Raw genomic sequence first — 20,272 nt, forward strand, 5'->3', positions numbered from 1 at the left:
GCATAGCACACAGAGATCAGCTTGGTGCTTTGTGAAGACCTAGGGGGTGGGATGGGGAGGGTAGGAAGGAGTCTCAAGAGGGAGGGGATATAGGGATATATGTATACATATAGCTGATTCACTTTGTTGCAGAGCAGAAACTAACACAACATTGTAAAGCAATTATATTTCAATAAAGATGTATAAAAAAAAGAGCCAGAAGGAGGATAGGGGTTAAACTGGAACTGAGGAGATGGGACCTGATCTCATAGGAGAGAGAGGGAAGAAATGTTTTAAGTGGCCTATATCACTGCAGAATGGGTTCAAGTCCTAAAAGAATGTAATGCTAACAGAACGTAAATTCCTTTCCCTCATCAGATTCAGAGAAACTACCAGACCTCCAGAAACTATAGTTCAATAACTTGATCATGCCTCTAGAGTAGTGATTCACCTATGTGGAAAACTATACTTCAGATCTAAACAGTGACTGGTTTAAGTAACTGGCACCAAATCCTTTCTTGTTCTGATAAAAGGAGGTAATTTGTAAAAAGGGAAGGATGTTGTAATCTAGAGAGAAGAGAGTAAAGTAAGGAGAAAGTCTTTGAATGTTGGAAATATTTGTAACAAGGAAGGATGTTGTAATCTAGAGAGAAGAGAGTAAAGTAAGGAGAAAATCTTTGAATGTTGGAAATGTACTATTTTGGTCTAGGGTTGGCTGTGTTAAATTTTAGTTGTCGGAAGAGAAAAGAAATTGCAGATAAAGATTTGTGTGTACGTGTGTTTTTATAAGCTGAGCACGGGTAAGACACTTAACAGTGCTACCGATTATGAAGTTCTTTTTGTTCAAGACAGACTTTGTTATAAGAAGCTTCATTCTCAAGCTTTGGTGTTATTCACCTTTTTTCTTTTTGAAAATCGAGTATGCTAAAATTAATTAGTAGAAATGATTGCTTTGATAGTGGGATGAAGCAAAGTAGCTTTAGAGGGTTTTGTAGAAAACAACTAGCTACACATTTAAAGATAAGGAAAAAAAACATAAAGAGAGAGAAAATGAATCTTCATAAAAAACCCTACCATAATAGATGTGCCAACTTCTTTCTTTTTGAATGTTTCTCACATTTTAAGGCTTAAACTCAAGATACTGTTATTGTTCATTACCTTGCTCATAACATGAAATTAACATTTACTGAATAAATCAGGATTCTTCTCCCCAAAAAGTTCCTCCAAGTGACTGATATTGATAAATCATTGAATGTTGGGACTTCAAAGATCATGTAGTACAACTGAATGTATGTATTAGAAAACTGAAACCGGAGGAGCTAAGTTACCTACTCAAAGTTAGTAGTTAGCACAGAGAGCTGGGACTATATGTCCAGCTACATCTATCTAAGAGTTTTATGATGAGACTATCATTGTTAAAAGTATCTAAAATGGTTAAAAACTTAAGATGAGATAAACTTGAGTTTTACCTCATTTAAAAACTACCCATAAGAAGATTATTTACTTGGTATGTAATCTTAATACATATTTAGCATGTAGAGAAAATGGTGAGTATATAAGGGAGGGGGAAGGAGAAATGGGAAGAGTGGAGGGAGGGAAACGTGTAGGGAGTGTTAGAGAGAAATATGGAGCCAAATGGAAGCAAAGAAAGGAGGAGGCAAATGAGGGAAAGCTGATTTTTTTAAAAAAAGGTCCAAAATGTGGTATATACATACAATGGAATATTACTCAGCCTTTACAAAGAATAAAATTCTAACATGCAACAATGCAGATGAACCTTGAAGACATTATGCTAAGTGAAATAAGTCAGAAACAAAAAGACAGAGATTGTATGACTCCATTTATACGAGGTACCTAGAGGAGTCAGATTCTCAGAATCAGAAAGTAGAACAGTGGTTACCAAGGGCTGGGGGGAGAGTGGAATGGGGAGTTCCTGTTTAATAGGTGTAGAATTTCAGTTTCAGATCATGAAAAATTTCTTGAGGTGGATGGTATTGATAGCTATATATTGTGAAAATACCTAATGCCACTAAACTGTATTTAAAATGGTCAAAATGGTAAAATTTATGTTACGTATACTTTCCCACAATAAAAAATGCTTTAAAAAAAGATATCACATAATTACAATATCACCTCTGATCCTTTCATCTTGACTTTTCATAATAGTTCAATGATCATAAAAGCTTGAAGAAAAGAAAATGAATAAATAAAAAGGATTATTCTCAGGGTTTTTTTTTTTTTTTTTTTGAGACTTTTTCAAGTCATATGTGGTAAGTTTTCTCCTGTAATCTTCTTTAGTATGATGCACAAATTGCTACCTGGCCTCTACTTTTCTCAAACTATTTCTAATGCAATGCAGTGAGATGCATGTACAGAACCATCTGCGGCAGGCGGCAAGTACCCCTGCTTCGTTTCTGTGCCCTGAGGGCCAGCAGGGCATTTCAGTTCTCACACACGGAAGGTGAGGACGGATGCTGACCTCCGAGGGCTTCCTCGAGTTTCCAAGAGGAGAATGGGGTCCAGGCCTTCTGGGCTTATGAGCTCCTTGGGTGGCAGCTCTGCTCCTTTCTTCCTGCCCATGCCTCCGAGGTCTTATTCTCAGTGGAATAACACCCATTTATTCCTGTGAAACAGGAAAACGAGGAGCCTTTTCTCCTGCTTTCTTAAAGGCTCAGGGCAAAGAGGAGGAAGTTAAAGGAAAGTTGCGATCAAGCTTCTTTATCCGGCCTTGGAATCCATGAGGGAATTTAAAAATAGTGTGTTTCTTTACTGGAAAGGAAGAGCTTAAATTTATCTGGATTCAATATATGAAGCTGCATTTCAGCCATATTGACTTGTGAATAGTCTTTGTAAAGAGTGATTTAATTATTACATATGATGTTTTGTGTCAAAATCACCTCTTTAATTTTAGCGGTGCAGAAAACACTAAAGAATGACTTAAAATTAACAGATACCATTTTAAACCCGTACAATACTTATCGTCAACATGCCATGAAACCTAGACTATATTTCCATCCCCTCCTCCCTCAGCAAAATGGAGAGACCCACTTCTAACATATGGAAGCATTTTCACACTGCAAGTTATTCTGAGGGGAAAATATGTGATTTATAAATGCTGTCAAATGAAATATGTATTTCCAAATGGCACCGAGTGGACCAGGCACATCGCAGGACACGTTCTGCATCTTCATTACCCCATGGGCATAAATGAAGGAACGGTGTAGAGAAAGAGCAAACAGCTCCTTCTGGGATTATCAATCCAGAAGGCCCACACTGGCTGCTGACAAACACATTCAAGTAATTAAAGATTACAGGTGACCTTATCACAAAAGCATGCAATAGTTTATATTCTATAAACTATATCTATTGATAACATTTATAGATAAAATAACGCCTTCAAATTATGGAGAAATGGGCACTCTCTGTCAAAAGTAATACATTCTTCTGCATCGTTTTTGCCAGTGGCTGAAAATAAATATTGACATGGAGATTTCTTTTCCTCAGATCTTTATTGGAGTATAATTGCTTTACACTGTTGTGCCAGTTTCCGCTGTACAACAAAGTGAATCAGCTGTATGTATACATATATCCCCATATCCCTTCCCTCTTGGGCCTCCCTTCCACCCTCCCTATCCCACTCCTCGAGGTCATCACCAATCATGGAGTTGATCTCTCTGTGCTATGCAGCAGCTTCCCACTAACCATCTATTTTACATTTGGTAGTGTGTATGTGACATGGAGACTTTAAATTGCTAGGCTCACTACACCATTTGCCTGCCGACATTCTCAAACAAACCTTTTTAAAGTCAAAATACGAACAGAAAATGGTAAGAATAAGTGAAGCATCTTGCGTGTTTACAGGTGGCAAAACAAAAATGCAGGAAGACTCACACGTTCTGGGATGACATCTCAGCCAGGATCGTACAGACCACAGAAGCAGGAGGGCTACCACAGCCCAGGTACATCACAGCTTCAGAAGAAAAGAAGGTATAAAATAGGCATTTAACTAAGCCAGAAGGGAGCCTTTCGTAGAGGAAAAAACATGAGATTTGGAGTTGGCTCTCATGTGTTTGAGTCCCAGAGCTCTAAGTACCAGCGATGTGACCTTGCGCACATCTTGTAATTCTGTAGCCTTAGTTGTCTCATGATGCAAGGGTCTAATAACTTACCTCTTAAGGATCATATCTAGTAAGAGCTGCAGCTTACCGAGCATTTTTCACATGCCAGGTGCTGTGCTTAGTATTTTACCTACATTACCTTGCTTAATCCTTACAACTCTGTGAAGTGTGTCTTACTATCCCCATTTTACAGATGAGTAAACGTGGGCTCTGAGGGATCAAATGCCCTGCCTTAGCTCACACAGTTAGTGAATTGAGGAGATGCAATTTGAACCCAGTCTCGTTTTCACCAAAGTTTAGGTTTTTAAAACCATGCCTTCTGGCTCCTGGTAGTCATTTATTTAGTCACCAAAGATTAGTATATTTAAACATGTTTTATAATAGGTGATGTATGATGCAAATATACATGTTCACATTACACATGGGCATAAAGAAGCATCATGGGAGATCAGCAAGGTCTAACTTTTAGGTCATATAAAGCGAAACATTTCAAAAGGCAAAAGGTTAAAGACTAGTCATGACAGGCATAAGCATGTCATATGGTACTGTTTTAAGAAGAAAGAAAAAGAAATAATTCAGAGTCATGTTTTGACACTGAAACAATAGTAAAACTTGATGGAGTATGCTGTGTTGGCTGTTGAAAAAGGTCTGTTGGAAAACAAGAGGGTCTTCATGAAACCGTTCAACTTGCTGATCATCCTCCAATAAATATAAAGCACACTGCACATGACGACCACGTCTTTTGGGATCCTTTACAGGACACCCTCAAAAATATAAAGCCAGTTTCTTCTGTCATCATTGGAGTTTGATCGACAGAGTGATTTTGTCAGATGTTCTATATCAAATGACAATGAAAGTTCTCTGTTTTTAAAAATCTGTGCAATTCCCTATTTATAATGACATTAGTGAAGTAAATGACTTTGAGAAATGAGAAGCATTTTCCTTCAGTTGAATTGTTGCTTCCGCAAATCTCCAGATTCCAAAATGCAAATGAAATCAAGTCACTGGCCGTAGCCCACGACCACCTACGACTGGATTATAAACTAAGCAGCATGATTTGTTGTTGGGGTTGGGGTGAGAACACATTAAACACAGAATTTTCAGGGGCTTGGGCCTACCTCTAGAAGAGTAGCAGGGTCTGTGCTTGACACAACCTCTGGTTCTTTTTGGTTCTGGCTCACATCAGATACTTTATTTTTATGTCTTGGTTTTTTTGAAATTGATCTGTGTCTAGATTTAGACCAATATACAAACCAGTGGAGAAAAGAGTAAGCAGACTATCTGAATGACTGATTTCAATCTCAGTATCGATATTTCAATATCCTAATTATGGGCATTTCTCTTTAGGTTTTCAGAGTAGCCCTTGACGTCACCTTATATTGAATCACAATAATCATAGTACGTGGTTTGAGTAGTATTTTCTCGTAAATTATCTGGTTACTCAGAACGTCTGGAGGTTTAGTCACTAACTCCAGGAGTCTCCACTGCCATCTTCGTAGGTTTGGTCTCCGTGGGCAGACCTGGAGGTACTCTAGAGGACTGTTCCTCAAGCACGTATACAAACCACCTGCGGATCTTGTAAAATGCAGATTCTGATGCAGTAGGTCTGGGGTGGGGCCTGAGAATCTGCATTTCTAACAAGTCCCTGGTCAAAGCTGCTGGTCTGTCTAGACCACACTTTGAGGAGTGAGGACCTCTGAAACTATCAATGGGCCATGCCCATGGTCTGAATTCAGAAACTTCCTGATATTAAAAAAGAAAAAGAAAGATAGGAGTGCAACAAGGAGACGTGAGGAGAAAACCAAGGGTGAGAAAAAAGTAATGAGTGAAAGAAAAAAGAAAGAACTTTGAGGAACAGTGAGGAGTTTTTCCTCAGAGCCTACAGGGTGGCTAAGTGATGGCAGTGACATAGGACTGGAGGGGAGGAGGGAAGGGAAGCGAACTTTTATTGAGTGTCTTCTGTGCAATCTATGCTCTGACATATCCCCGTATGTTTAGACATGTATGTGTAAATGTATATATTGTAAGATCTGTAAGATCCCACAGAAAAATCCAAACAAACTTTTGGGCCAGGCCAATACATGGTTGTATATATCTGGATATGTGTAGAGATGTGTGTATATATGGAGGATGGATGGACAGATAGATAGATATTCTGCCTCGTCCCAAAAAGGTTTGAAGAAGATGTGCCAGGTGCTCTTACATGCACACATTGCTTCAATCCTCATAACAACCCTTTTAAAATATATACCAAGAGAGATGAGAAAGCTAAGCCTTGTAGTAATTTTTTTAAAAGCACAGCTCTAGGATTAACTGATTTCAGAGCTCCAAAATCCATGCTTTGACCAGTCGGAGAGCCAGTCATGAGTGAAAGAGGTGAAGGGGACGGCGACCTAAGGACAGCACTGGAGCCTGGGGTGAGAGCATGCACAGGAGAAGAAAGGAGAAAAGAGGACGTGGCAGAGACACATGGAAACATCCAGGAAGAAAGGGAGAGGGAAATGCAGGGCCTGCCAGGGCCGCAGTCCAAGTGGATAATTCCAGTCCTGGTAGCAATTAGAGGTGACCCATTTGGCAGGGCCTGGTCCTCTGCAGGGGGGTTGTTGCCACCGTCTTTCCTGCCAAGACTGTTTCCACAACCTTTGTGGACCTGGTTGGAGTAGCCTGGTTCTATCCAGTGTGGAGAACGCAGTTTTCACTTTAACCACCCTGAACTACCAAGCAGGATGAAGCAGTCTGCCAGACTCTACGTGGGAGAAGCCGGGTAGCAGAAACCTGGGGCCCCCAGAGCTGCCTGCCCCCACGCCCACTGGGACTCCATTCTCAGGCTCTTCCTTCTCTTCCGGATCTGCTTTTGGCTCGGTAGATACTTTCAAACCTCCTCCTCTGCGATGACGTAAAATCCTCCTGTTACTTTCCTACATGAAATAGGAGACTGAGTGCCAATTAAATATATTGAAAAAAAAGAGGGAGGAACAAGACCTTACAACTCACCCAAAATTTGGGGGGGAAATTGTGATACATATTAGAATAGGGAGAAAAGAAGTGAATAGTTACTGTTATCATTGACCACTACACGACCTTAGAATCCTGAAGAACAAAGCTCTTACGTCACGCATAATGTTCTAGCTGAATTCTTGTCTGGAGACGTGAAGGAGTGTTTTGAATAAAGGTGAAGGACAAGAACAGAAAATGCCTTTCAGTAGATTAGATGGCATTATAAAGAGCAGAAGCGTTTAGTTATTCCAGAAGTGTTTTTATTGCACTCTGAACCCAGTGAATCTATCTTGCTCACAACCTCTATTTCCACATATCTCTATGCAAAGAACAGTTAGGCCTAAGAAATAAGACACTGGATGCTTGTTAAGCAGTAGAAACTCAATAAGAAGTCTATCCTTGGCCAGGAGCATGAGAATTGCCCTTTAATCATGGGTGTCTGACACTAAGGTAGAAAAATTATTTTTAAATGTAGTTTTTATTTTTTCAAAGCTATGTATATTCATGTGGCTTAAGGGATCAAATGGTCCTACATGACTTTTCCAGAAAAAAAAAAAAAAAAAACATCAATTTCCTCCGCCCCTTCCTCTGCTTTCTTTTTTCTTGGTCCTCAGAGGTAAGAGCATCCAACGCACAGCTGTTTTTTGTGTTAACCTCCATAATACCAAATACCAGGCATTTAGTGCTACTTCTTTAGATTTATGTTTAGGTGCTACTGGTTAACAACTATGGAAGAATTTAGGTCCCTTTCACAGATTTCTCTGACCCCTTCAACCACTGGCACCACACACATGAAAGCTTTCCATTCCCCCATCTTTCCCAAATCATTGTATCAGAAGTTTGACTAGATCAATATTCAGTATTCACATCATTGTTACTATGTAATATATTTTTATTACTTTTCTTTTCCTACCCAACTTTTTGTTTTCTCTGGATTTAACAGTTGTGTCATATTTCTGTTTATGTTTTCTTAGTTAACTATGTACTAGTTACCAGTCAATCCCCAAACTCTCTTCCAATTATTTAAATATCGTTTCAAAATATTCAGTTACTTGAGATAATCAACTGCTTTTAGTTTCATCTTTTTGGAGACTTCTTTCCTGGAGTTTCCTCAGGAACCTCCGCCACTGTGGACTGGTCGTTGTCTGCAACTGGTGTACTGCTGTTGTTCAGGGCTATCCTCTCACCATCACCCCGGGGGCTGCCTTCATCTCTTTTGATTTGGTGCCCCTGTATCTTGGCTCCTTAGTTTCCTAGCTCTTTTTGTAGAGCACCTCCTTCAGAAGCATCCTGAGAATGGGTGCATGTGGGATACATATTTGGAGAGTTTATGGTGGGAAACATTTTTATCATGTCTTCACATTTAATTGATACTTTATATTAGCACATAATTCTAGACTGGAAATCATTTCCCTTCAGTGTTGAAAGCATTGTTCCTTTGATTTCAAACTTACAGGATTGTTGTTGTGAAACCTAAAGCCATTCTGATACCTGACCCTTTGTCTGTGACTTTACCCACTTCTCTTTACTTCTGCTGGAGTAGAAGGGGGAGAGCTGCTGTGTTCTCAAATAGACAAAACTACTTCCTATTTTCAGCCAAACTTCACTTCTGCTTTCAGAAGTACTTAGTGATGCCAATACCTGGACTTTTGGTGGCTCTGTGGTGGGGGGACCAGGTTGCTTCTCAGCAGCCCCACAGCCGGCTTAAGGTTATCACTCATCCTTCTACTTTCTAGCTTCTGAAATCCTGTTGCTATTATTTCTCTTCAGCTTCCTTTGTCTTTTCTCCCTGACCCCTGGTCCCCTGACAAAAAATTACCCAACCATTTATTATTGTTTCACTGCAATTTCTGATGTAGTAGAAATACATGTGCAAGATCAATCAACATTGGCAAAGTTGATAAATATACGTGCCATGATTTTACACCGATTTTTCCTTGGTGTGGTACTGGATGGTATATATTATTAATTGAGAACATGACATTGTGCTGGTAGAGTTGTGGATATGTCTGTATGACCTGTGGGAGCTAAGAGCGTGGGTTTACAGGAGGGAGGTTTGGATTTAATTACAGGTTTTGCCACTTACTAGTGGTATGACTTTGAGCAAGTCACTTAACGGAGCCTCAGTTTCCTCACCTGTAAGTAAGTATTTGTAAACATGGTAGAAATCACATTTAACCCACAAATATATTTAAAGGATTAATTTAGACAAGGGGATGGATAAAAGCACTTGGCCACAGTGTACCTCCACTGTGGAGCAGAAATACAGGTGAACTGAGATTGAGTTATACAGATGGTATTTTGTGCCCTTCCTGTATGTAACAGGTACTTAATACAAAGTTGTGGGATAAAAGAATGTCTTCTCTTAATGCAGCTCTTCAGAAAACAGAAATGAATATAGGAATTCATTAAATGATGCATGAACCTTAAAACAGGCAAAACTTAACAATTATTTTTTGTCTTTAACATTTTTCTTTCCCATCCCCTCATCTTCATTCCCTTTCACAGAAGACTGTAGTTTAACCTTTTAATTATTTCATTTGCCTGAAAAAATCACGGCTCTGAGATTAAGAAAGAAAGAAAGAGCAATCTTGTCAGCTCTCCTTTAGAATTTAGACTGGCCTCTTAGATTCCTTATTGCTTCTCCCTCACTCCCTTCCCCCTCTAAGCCATTTTCCAAACAGCGGGCAGAGTGATCTTAAAAAACAAAATGCCTATCAGAGCGAATCACTCCCCTGCTTAAAATCTCTTATTGGCTTTCCATTTTTCTTGGAATAAAAACAAAACTCCTTGACACACCTGCCAGGCTTTGCAAAACTCCAGCTTCATCTTCAGCCTCATCTTGCACCAGTGTCCTCTCTCTCTTACCTTGCAAAGTGTCTTGTATGTAGTCACCCCTCAATATATATTTGTTGAATAAGTGGATTGATCAATGAATATATTAGAAAGAAGAAAGGATACATTTTAAAGTATATCATTTTAAGGACCATGATCTTATGTCCAAGTTTTCCTACTAGGTCAGGTTAGAAAACTGCTATGAACCCAATGTCTTGATAAATGTTTACTTTTGACTTCGTCTTTGGAGCCAAAGGACTGGCTTGGCAGAGGGGGAGAGAATCGAGATGGAAGATGAGGTAAGGAGATTAGCTGTTTTCTGACTAATGAGCTGGGCAATGTCAGGGAGAGGAGGCAGCTGTACTGAAGCTAATATACCTTCAATCAGACAATGTATACATAGATCCTAGCACGGCGGCTGGCACAAAAAGACACTCAATAAATATTTGTTGAACTGATGAATAAAAATGGCCTTCTTACTTTACCATATGCTCTCCAAGCTACAAGTAACCCTTTATGATTTCCCACTGAATGCTGGCATTGAAGATCGCTTTTGCCCATTTTTAGCTCTATGTTTTGATAGAGGGAAAGTCAACATGCTCTTTGTCTAGGGTTAGGTCAAGTCATACTATTTTAAGCACGACGATCCTAAGCCCAATTTAGAAGAGGCCCATTTACTATTCCACTGCACATTCACAAAGGCGACTTCCTTTCAAAGTCATTAGAGATCTCATTTCTCAAATCTAATGTAATTGCTGAAAAAGGAGCTTGTTCTAAGAAAGAACAAAGAATTGAGCTACAGTCTAATATGGATGGTAATGCCAATATGTTGTTGAGCATTTTTCACTGTGGTTCACTTGGCTCCAAGGGCAGACAGTGCAGTAAGCACGTGCATAAAAAACTGAAGCTTATCTTGCTGGACTGAAAGAAAGTACCAAAGTTCACAGGGCCCCAGGAGCTTGGCAAAGGGTGGTCTGGCAGAGTTTTGACGCACTGTTATGGGATAAGATAGTGGGGAACTGGAAAACCCCTTTCTAGTATGTAAGAGATGTAAGTATCTGGTAGTTCCTTGAAATTCTTCAGCTAGACTTTTATTTACTCAGCCAGTGATGGCAAATTACCTCAGCTTCTATGCCAGGACAATACATTGGTAACGGCTGCTAGAAGCCTCTAATGAGAAAAGTTCTGAGGTCATATTTGGGCTCATCGACAAAGTGTTGCCATAAGTTAGTGACGCCAGCTATGAGCTTTGGAATGGGGATAGGTGTCATGCCACATATTTAATATCCTTTCTTTCAGGCCTCTTTCTGTGGGGGGGGGTCTTGTTAAAATCTAAGTAATTATATCTAAAACTCCATTTAATTTTCACATAAATTCTGTAAAGTGGGTACTGTTATAATCTTCATTTTTTTCTTTCAGATGAAGACATATTGTTTCCAAAAGTATATTGCCAATTAGTGGTGGAACTTATATTTGAACACATGCCTCCCTAACTCCAGAGTCCCCCACCTCTGCAAGCTTTTGACAAACATATAATCTTCCCCAAGAAATCTAGAGTGCTGGTATTTAATCCTGCTATCACTCATTTATACCCTAGAGTAGATAGGAAAGTACAAAAGATTAATAAGGTCGGCAGGGCTGAAAATAAACTAGCTATCTTACAACATTGTTTACGACTGATTCTTAGTCTAAATTTTGAAAACATGACTTAGTATGTGACTACCTAGGCAAGGAAATATGAATTATTTCTGGATCATTTAAGTACATCTATACCATTTATATTTTGAGATCCAACCCAAGTAGAAGTACTATTCTCAGATGAGATTTTTCATCCTTTGAAATTTTTTATTCTAAAAGTAAGGATGTTAATCACTATGTCAGGCTGAGTTTCCAAATGCAGGTAGTTGTATTTTGTTTTCCTTAAACACGTAAAGGATGTTCTTTTAATGGGATGATTTCTCTATTGATGGAAACATATTACTATCACTTTCCCCAAGTATTTATTTCTCTAATTAGCTGTTAAAATCATTTGTAAATATGCGGTTTTTAGCATTCATGTAAAACACTTTGGATTTTACCCAAAGGCAGGGAAAAATACAAAACCAAAAAATCTTCAAATATTTGTAGTTGGTGTTAGAAATGTCAGAATATTGTTTGATTTCTTGCATGTTCTTTTTCTGTTACAGAAAAATCTGTCATTGCTCAACCAATATTTGTTTTTGAAAAGAGAGAACAAACTTTTAAGGTAAGATCAAGCTACTTTTCTTTGATTTTTACTTTGACAAAGAAGATTGTATTTTAAGAAGCTAGCTATACTAAATGATATCACTGCTGCATAAACGTCTACTCTGTTCTCCACTTAGAAGAGTAGTAACTCCAGAATATTTATATAGTAGGGATTTACTGACAGCAATTTGGCTGAAATGGGAAGCCAGAGACCTTATTTTGAAACTATGGATAGCATGCCATTTTTACCAAAATTAGCTGGGTTTTTTTTTGTTTTTTGTTTTTGTTTTGTTTTGTTTGTTTGGAGTGAGGGACTAAAAGAGATTAGGTGGGCTAAGGCTCAGCATGGGTCCCCATCACGGACCTAGCTTAAAACTGGATATAAAATAAGTTTTAAGCTGCAATATATGATTCAAAAGGAATCTTAAGGATTCTATATGCTTTTTCAGCATCATACTAAAATCGCTCGCTTTGAGAGACAAGTGTTAGTGTTAGTAGCCTTCTCCCTTTAGCTTAACTATTATTTTCTTGTTATTCATTCTTGCTTATGGAGGTAATTTACCTTACTACCCCCAAAACTAACTAAAGAAATCCTCAATTCCTAGTGAGTAAAGGTGAGCAGTTTTTCCTAGCCTAGCTGAATAGACCTGGCTTCTGAGAATTCTCTTAGAAAGTGACAGGGTGGAAATCTGATTTGAAAACAGCAAACACTCAGCTCTCATTGGCAGCTTTGTTTCCTTCCAGAGACCCGCAGAAGACACCCTGTATGAAGCAGCAGAACCTGGTAATGATTTGTATCCTGTATTTCAAAAGCAATCTTTATACAAAGAAATAAGTAGGCACAAACATTTTGGCACGTGGCACAGACTACATAAAACCTAATGGTTTTTCTTGTTTTTAAGCACGCAAGTAGACTGGCTTTTGTTTTGAAAGTGACATGTAGGTCCCTGAGAACACTGATGTTAACAGTGCTAAAATCCCATGATTCTACACTGCCTGTCCCTCAACCTTCCAAAACCATTCTCTATGCAATCTCAGAATTTGTACGCAATTTCTTGCCAAAGCTACTTGTTTCTGATTGTTTCATAGTAGCATGATATGACGATCAGTTTATAATCGCCAAGCTATTAACTCTAATATCTAAAATTGTGCTTCAGGAATTAACATGTTGTCAAACGATGATATACCTAGAGAAAAGGAAACTCTATTTCTCCTCTCATATCACAGTTTCAGGCCAATCTGTTACTGCAATCAATTTTACCCTTCACATTGCATTTCTTACAGAATGTAATGATCCTTCAAGAAAGCGTGTCCGGTCTTCATGTTTTACTTTGCATACTACAGATTCTCAGTTCCAAGGAGGTAGGTATAGCCTTGACTGTTCAGTGTTCACTGTTAGGTTTCCTCTGAGTGAACACTACTGAGGACTTTTCAAACAGATAATATTTAAAAATTTACCCATTGATAGTGTTTATAATATATTGTTATATGAAAATAGCAGTCTATAAATGAATTGGACAGTGAGTTATTATTTAAAATTCAATTTACCAACATTGGAAAAAAGACGGAAAGGATGTTAGTACAATGTTAGCAGAGGTTATTTTAGGTAATGGATTAGAAGTGATTTGGTTCCCTTCTCCACCCTCCCGTCCCCCACTCCGCTTTGCATTTTGCTGTGTTCCCAAAGTTTCTGCATCAAGCATGTATTAGCTTTACAATTAAGGAAAACTTCTATTTCCTCCTAAGTAAACATCTACTTAGATAAACAGATGTCTGCTTTTTAAAAAGATGCTTTCTTCTAAGAACTTTATCATACGCTGTATTTTGAATAAACCAGTAACTTAGTTTGCCCCTCTTCTACACTCAGAGCGCTCTGGGGACTCCTTTTATGATAGATCAGCTGCCTTCTGCCTCATCATACAGCTATTTACGTATATGTCTGTCTCCTCCTCACATATGATGAGCACGCAAACATTTATTGAATTGATATCATCCTCACCAGAGGCACACTTTATTTTTATTCAATAAAAACACAAAGATTTTTCTAAACTGGTGATAAAGAAAAATTCCCAAAACAGCAAAAATCCAAATCAAAAGAAGAACAAACCCCGCGTCCTTATTGACTTCAGTTTGCAATCTGCTTTTAGCATCAACCTTGTCCCAGAAGCGACTTAGATTGTCATCCTTCACGGACTTCCTGACCTTCCCCCCTCCTGGTCCAGGTAATAAAGAATTTCCTAGAACCTCCAGCCTGACACTGACTTCAAAATCCATTCTGATTCACGATGAGCTTTCTTTTCCGGCTACTATAAAACACTGACATTTTAGTGGCAAATAAAATAGGGGCCTTAGCAAAGTAGGCATGGAAGAATACCTTCTGAATTCCAGCCCCACAAATCCAGACAGTATATCTGTTTATTTTTGGTAGACAGTTTAAACTTGATTGTGTTTTTTTGAGGATTTCCTGTTTATGACAGCATTATTTTATGTAAGGCAGCCTTATAAAATTATTTACTATATTTTCCTTATTATTGTCTATATAGCTTATATGCAGTACTCAAAATATATAACTATGTGTAGATTCTTAAAGTTTATGCTTTAAATATATATTCTGAAGTTGAGAATATGATGCCTTTTGAATTTTTCAATACTTAAAACTACTTCTTTTTATTTGAAATTTGTAATACTTTGCTAAGTAAAACTATTTTATCATACTAAAATATTTGAACTGGTTGAAACATGCTCTATATCAAAATTATGATTTGCATTCTTGTACATTTTTGTTTCTACTGAACAACCAACTGCCTTTTCTGAGTTAAGCTTACCACAAGAAATAGAAAATACAAGCTATTCACTTTCTTTTAATGGATTCTACCCAGGAACCACAGAGTCTTCACACTAATGAATTTATATTCTTATTAACAATTCCAAGCGTGACTGAGCAACAATATGTCAGACGCCTTTCGGATACAGAAGAGATAGGTTCTCGTTCAATAAGCCCCATCTATACCTGCCTGACAAATTACAGACATTAAGAGGAATAGGGGTCTTAATCCCAGAGGATTTGTTTTATTGTATTTGTGCACAAAGCAAAGGGATGGCTTTAAATTATCTGGATAACTGTTTCAATTCATTTTCTAAAAATCAGATACACATACAAAAAGAATGAATAAAAAAACACTGACATTACCAAGCACACCCATTTTATGTTGTGCAGAATGTTGGCGCTGTTGGAATGGAGACAAATGGTATAATTTTAAATGACCCATTCAGTGTTACTTTTCAATAATAAAGATCATAAAAACCATGTAATTGAACTTTGAATTAGAGAGGCTATTCTACCCCAGCATTTATAATGCTTCGAAGAAGCAATCCTTATTCTTCTCTCATCCCCATTAATCCAATGCCCAAAGGTTGCTGTTTCTGCAATTTGCAACCAAGAGGTGATCTTGTTGAGGTATGTAGTACAGGCATACCTCATCGTACTGAGCTTCACAGATATTGCATTTTTTACAAATGGAAAGTCTGTGGCAACCATGCCTCGAGCAAGTCTCTGGACACCACCTTTCCAACAGCATTTGCTCACCTTGTGTCTCTGTGTCACATTTTGGTAATTCTCGCAATATTTCAAGCTTTTTCATTATTATTATACTTATGGTTATCTGTGATCAGTGATCTTAGATGTTACTATTGTAACAGTAATTGGGGGGGGGAGGGCTTCAAACCACGCCCGTATAAGTTATGATGACAAACTCAATAAATGTGTGCGTCCTGACTGCTCCACCAACCAGCTCGCTCCATCTCTCTCCCTCTTCTCAGGCCTTCCTATTCCCTGAGATGCAACAATATTGAAATTAGGCCAATTAATAACCCTACAGTGGCCTCTAAGTGTCCAAGTGAAAGGAAGAGTCACTTGTCTCTCACTTTAAATCAAGTTAGAAATGATTAAGCTTAGTGAGAAAGGCATGTCTAAAGCCACGGTAGGTCAAAACTAGGCCTCTTGCCCCAAACGGTTCGCAAATAAGTGAATGAGAAGGAAAAGTTCCTGAAGGAAATTAAAAGTGCTTCTCCAGTGAACGCACGAATGATAAGAAAGTGAAACAACCTTATTGCTGATGTGGAGAAAGTTCTAGTGGTCTGGACAGAAGATCAAAACAGCCACAATACTCCCTCAAGCCCAAGCCTCATCCAGAGCAAGGCCCTGACTCTTTTCAGTTCTGTAAAGGCTGAGAGAGGTGAGGAAGCTGCAGAGGAAAAGTCTGAAGCTAGCAGAGGTTGGTTCATGAGGTTGAAGGAAAGAAGCCATCTCTATAACATCAAAGTGCAAGGTGAAGCTTCAAGTGCTGATGTAGAAGCTGCAGGAAGTTACCCAGAAGATCCAGCTCAGGTCATTAACCAAGGTGCTTACACTACACAACAGATTTTCAATGTAGACAAAACAGCCTTATGTTGGAAGAAGATGCCATCTAGGACTTTCACAGCTGGAGAGGAGAAGTCAATGCCTGACGTCAAAGGAGAGGCTGACTCTCTTCTTAGGGGCTAATGCAGTTCGAGACTTTAAAGAGAAGCCAGTGCTCTTTTACCATTCTGAAAATTTAGGGCCCTTAAGAATTATGATAAATCTACTCTGCCTGTGCTCTGTAAATGGAACAGCAAAGCTTGGATGACAGCACATCTGTTGACAACACGGTTTGCTGAATATTTTAAGCCCACTGTTGTGACCTATTGCTCAGAAAAAGATTCCTTGCAACATATTACTGTTCAATGACAATGCACCTGGTCACCCGAGAGCGCTGATGGAGCTGAACAGTGAGATTCATGTTGTTTCACGCCTGCTAACACAGCATCCACTTTGCACCCCATGGGTCAAGGAGTCATGTTGACGTCCAAGTCTTATTATTTAAGAAGTACACTTTGTAAGGCTACAGCTGCCATAGATAGTGATTCCTCCAACGGATCTGGGCAAAGGCATTTGAAAACCTTCTGGAAAGGATTCACCATTCTAGATGCCATTAAGGACGTCTGTAATTCATGGGAAGAGGTCAAAATACCAGAATTAACAGGACTTTGGAAGAAGTTGATTGCAACCCTCATGGATGACTTTGAGGCGTTCAAGACTTCAGTGGAGGAAGTAACTGCAGATATGGTGGAAATAGCAAGAAAACTAGAATTAGAAGTGGGGCCAGAAGATGTGACTGAATTCCTGCCATCTCATGATGAAACTTGAACAGGGGAGGAGCTGCTTCTTATGGATGAGCAGAGAAAGTGGTTTCTTGAGATGGAATCTCCTCCTGGTGAAGATGCTATGAAGATTGTTGAAATGACAACAAAGGATTTAGAATATTACAAAATCTTAGTTGATAAGGCAGTAGCAGGGTTTAAGAGGACTGACTCCAATTTTGAAAGAAATTCTGTGGGTAAAATGTTATCAGACACCATTACATGCTACAGAGCAATCATTCATGAAAGGCAAAGTCAATTGATGCTGTAAACTTCATTGATATTTTATTTTAAGAAGTTGCCATAGGCACTCCAGCCTTCAGCAACCACCACCCTGATCAGTCAGCAGCCATCGACACTGAGGCAAGACCCTTCACCAGCAAAAAGATTATGACTCGCCAAAGGCTCAGATGGTTAGCATTTTTTAGCAAAAAAGTATTTTTAAATTAAGGTAGGTATATTGTTTTTCATAGCAATAAAATATTTTTAAATTAAGATACATATATTGCTATTGTGCCCTTAGACTACAGTATAGTGTAACTTTCATATGCACTGGGAAACCACAAAATTTGTTTGACTCACTTTATTGTGCTAATCATTTTATTGCAGTGGTCTCTATCCCAATCAGCAATCTCTCTTCCGGTATGCCTATAATTCTATTCTTGCAGCCAACACCACAGTCTTAACCCACCAATTCACTTCACAGAATGATGGTCATCTTTACTTCTCTCTTCAGGTATCATCAAAGAGTGGGGAAGAGGCAGAGTTTGCTCACAGTTTTATAACAGTCTATAAGAAATGTATATTAATGCACACAGATGGTTCAATACCAATTCAGAGTTTATAATCTGTAGAATTTCAGTACTCGACTTCATGATTCTAAAGAAGACTGTCTATTTCATTAGTGACCTAACTTTCACTTATTTTTCTGGGAGTAAAAAGACTGTGTAGCAAAACTCATCTTGCCATCACCCTTTTTTAGTAGAGTCAGCGCTTTCATGAGCACTGCTTACCACTCTTATTAGTGGTAACAGTGACATCTACTGGTAAATTCAGTACAAGACAGTTAAAACAGTAGAAACTGACACACTCAGGTTTAAAATTTTCTAAATATATATATTTTTTTACAGTGAAGAAAAACAATGTTTTTATGACATCAACTTTTGTGCAAAGGAATGTTGACATGAACAGTGCAGAACAAGGTATGTAGCTTTTCTTTATTACAAGAACCTCAGAAATTTTGTTTTACCATCCGTATCTTAATCTCTCTCTCTCTCTCTTTCTCTGTGTATGTGTGTGTGTATCATGGTAGGGTTGAGTGACAAAACATGAAGGAATGTATTTAGTAAGCCAAGTCACATGATCAAAATGAATAGTTACTGTGTAAAAGCTAGGCAGGAAGAAAGTACTAGCAACTCACTGGCTGTTTTGGCTTTGATTAGTTAATATTAACCCCTCACTTAATCATGATTTTAGAAAATTAGTACTAAATTAGTAAAAAATAGAGAGGAAAAGTATTTTACTAAAGATATATTGATCCTTTAATTCTGTTCTTCTGAGGTCCTGTGAAACATTCTGAACATATTCTGAGACCTGCTATTTTGCAACCACCTCACGCTCAAAGGTGTATAAAAGTAAGAAAATCATTTGGACACAATGTGTTGGAATCCTGCAAGACTAGAGAAAAAAACAAAAATAAGGTGAGCAAACCTCCGATGGTAGGACTGACCTCAACTCCCCATCCTTCTTTTGGTAGATGGTTGTACGCCCCCACATCCAGAATTAGGGGCTGCCTGACATTTGTTCTGCTGCTGAAGCAGCCACCAGGATGGAAAAACAGCTGGACAAATAGCTGAAAGCCCTCAGTAACCTTATTAAACTTGTCCTCTTAAACTCTTGGAGGGTTGTTCCCGGGAACAAGTCTTGTGGTATATCTCCTAAGTCGTAAAGCTGAGTAGCGGGGACCCTTAGGGTCTTGTTCTGGTGCACTGACCCCACGTGAGAATAGAGGAGCAATGAGGTGCCAGGGGCCAGGAGTCAGAAGTCAAAAAAAAGGAAAGGGACTTCTTTTTGTATCCCCAACTGGTGGACGTGCTAGTGTGGCTTTGCCAGTTTAGGTCACACCAGGGGTCCATTCCAGACCCACCTTCATGGAAACAGGAGCAACGAACTATCTCCACCGTGTAACTGGGAGGGCTTGGGAAGCCTCTGGAGATAGAAACGAATCCTCTCTTCCAACTGAATCACTCATTGTGGGCCTTTCTAAGGAGATATTTATTTTGCTCAGGCCATGCAGTTATGGGCTTGGGGATATTCTTAGCTATAGTTCTAGCAGTGTCTTCCAGAAGCAGACACTTGAGAGGAAGGGAATGCAGGATCAATAGGTTGGAATTTGAGAGTTATTCCATCAGTCATTTGTTTCCAGCTAAACTATCAAGGGTTGATTATGTGGTTTTGTTTTGTTTTCCCAGACTGAACATGAGGACAGTGACACATGGGAGTGTTAAAATACCAATCATTTAATCAATTCAGTGAAAAAACTCAGATTCATACTAATCCCATCTTTACCACTATCTAACTGTGTTTGCATTCTTAGACAAAGCACCCAACCTTCTCTTTTTTTTATCAGTGAAGTGAGAGAGTTGAACTTGGTCAGCATTTGCCAACCTTTTTATATTTTCAAATATTTTTCTTTGTAAGACATGATTTCATGAGACCCATTATGAATTTTAAAAATAATTTCATCTTTTATGCATGATACATGTGTGACTTTTAAGTATAACATGTTTTAAATTTCAAATCAGTATATTATTAAACATTTTCACTTAAATATAATCATCATCATATTACATAAATTCTTTACCTATTTAAGAAATGATGTATGTTATTTAATTTGT

At 38.5% G+C, this 20,272-nt stretch overlaps 1 protein-coding gene and 1 long non-coding RNA gene across 2 annotated transcripts in view; one reads left to right on the forward strand and one right to left on the reverse strand.

Moving 5' to 3' along the window:
- Positions 1-20,272, forward strand: part of RANBP3L (RAN binding protein 3 like) — a 46,620-nt gene that overhangs the window by 11,170 nt on the left and 15,178 nt on the right. Inside the window, exons 2-6 of the mRNA XM_057708174.1 lie at positions 12,116-12,174; positions 12,900-12,939; positions 13,440-13,517; positions 18,506-18,577; positions 18,936-19,075. Of these exons, the coding sequence (XP_057564157.1) occupies positions 12,116-12,174; positions 12,900-12,939; positions 13,440-13,517; positions 18,506-18,577; positions 18,936-19,075 (389 nt within the window). The remainder of the gene's footprint in view (positions 1-12,115; positions 12,175-12,899; positions 12,940-13,439; positions 13,518-18,505; positions 18,578-18,935; positions 19,076-20,272) is intronic.
- LOC130836148 (uncharacterized) overlaps positions 3,866-20,272 on the reverse strand; it is a 38,657-nt gene continuing 22,250 nt past the window's right edge. Inside the window, exon 4 of the long non-coding RNA XR_009049129.1 lies at positions 3,866-3,949. This is a non-coding gene — a long non-coding RNA (uncharacterized LOC130836148). The remainder of the gene's footprint in view (positions 3,950-20,272) is intronic.

The sequence above is a fragment of the Hippopotamus amphibius genome, chromosome 15, assembly GCF_030028045.1.
Source record: "Hippopotamus amphibius kiboko isolate mHipAmp2 chromosome 15, mHipAmp2.hap2, whole genome shotgun sequence".
Taxonomy (NCBI): domain Eukaryota; kingdom Metazoa; phylum Chordata; class Mammalia; order Artiodactyla; family Hippopotamidae; genus Hippopotamus; species Hippopotamus amphibius.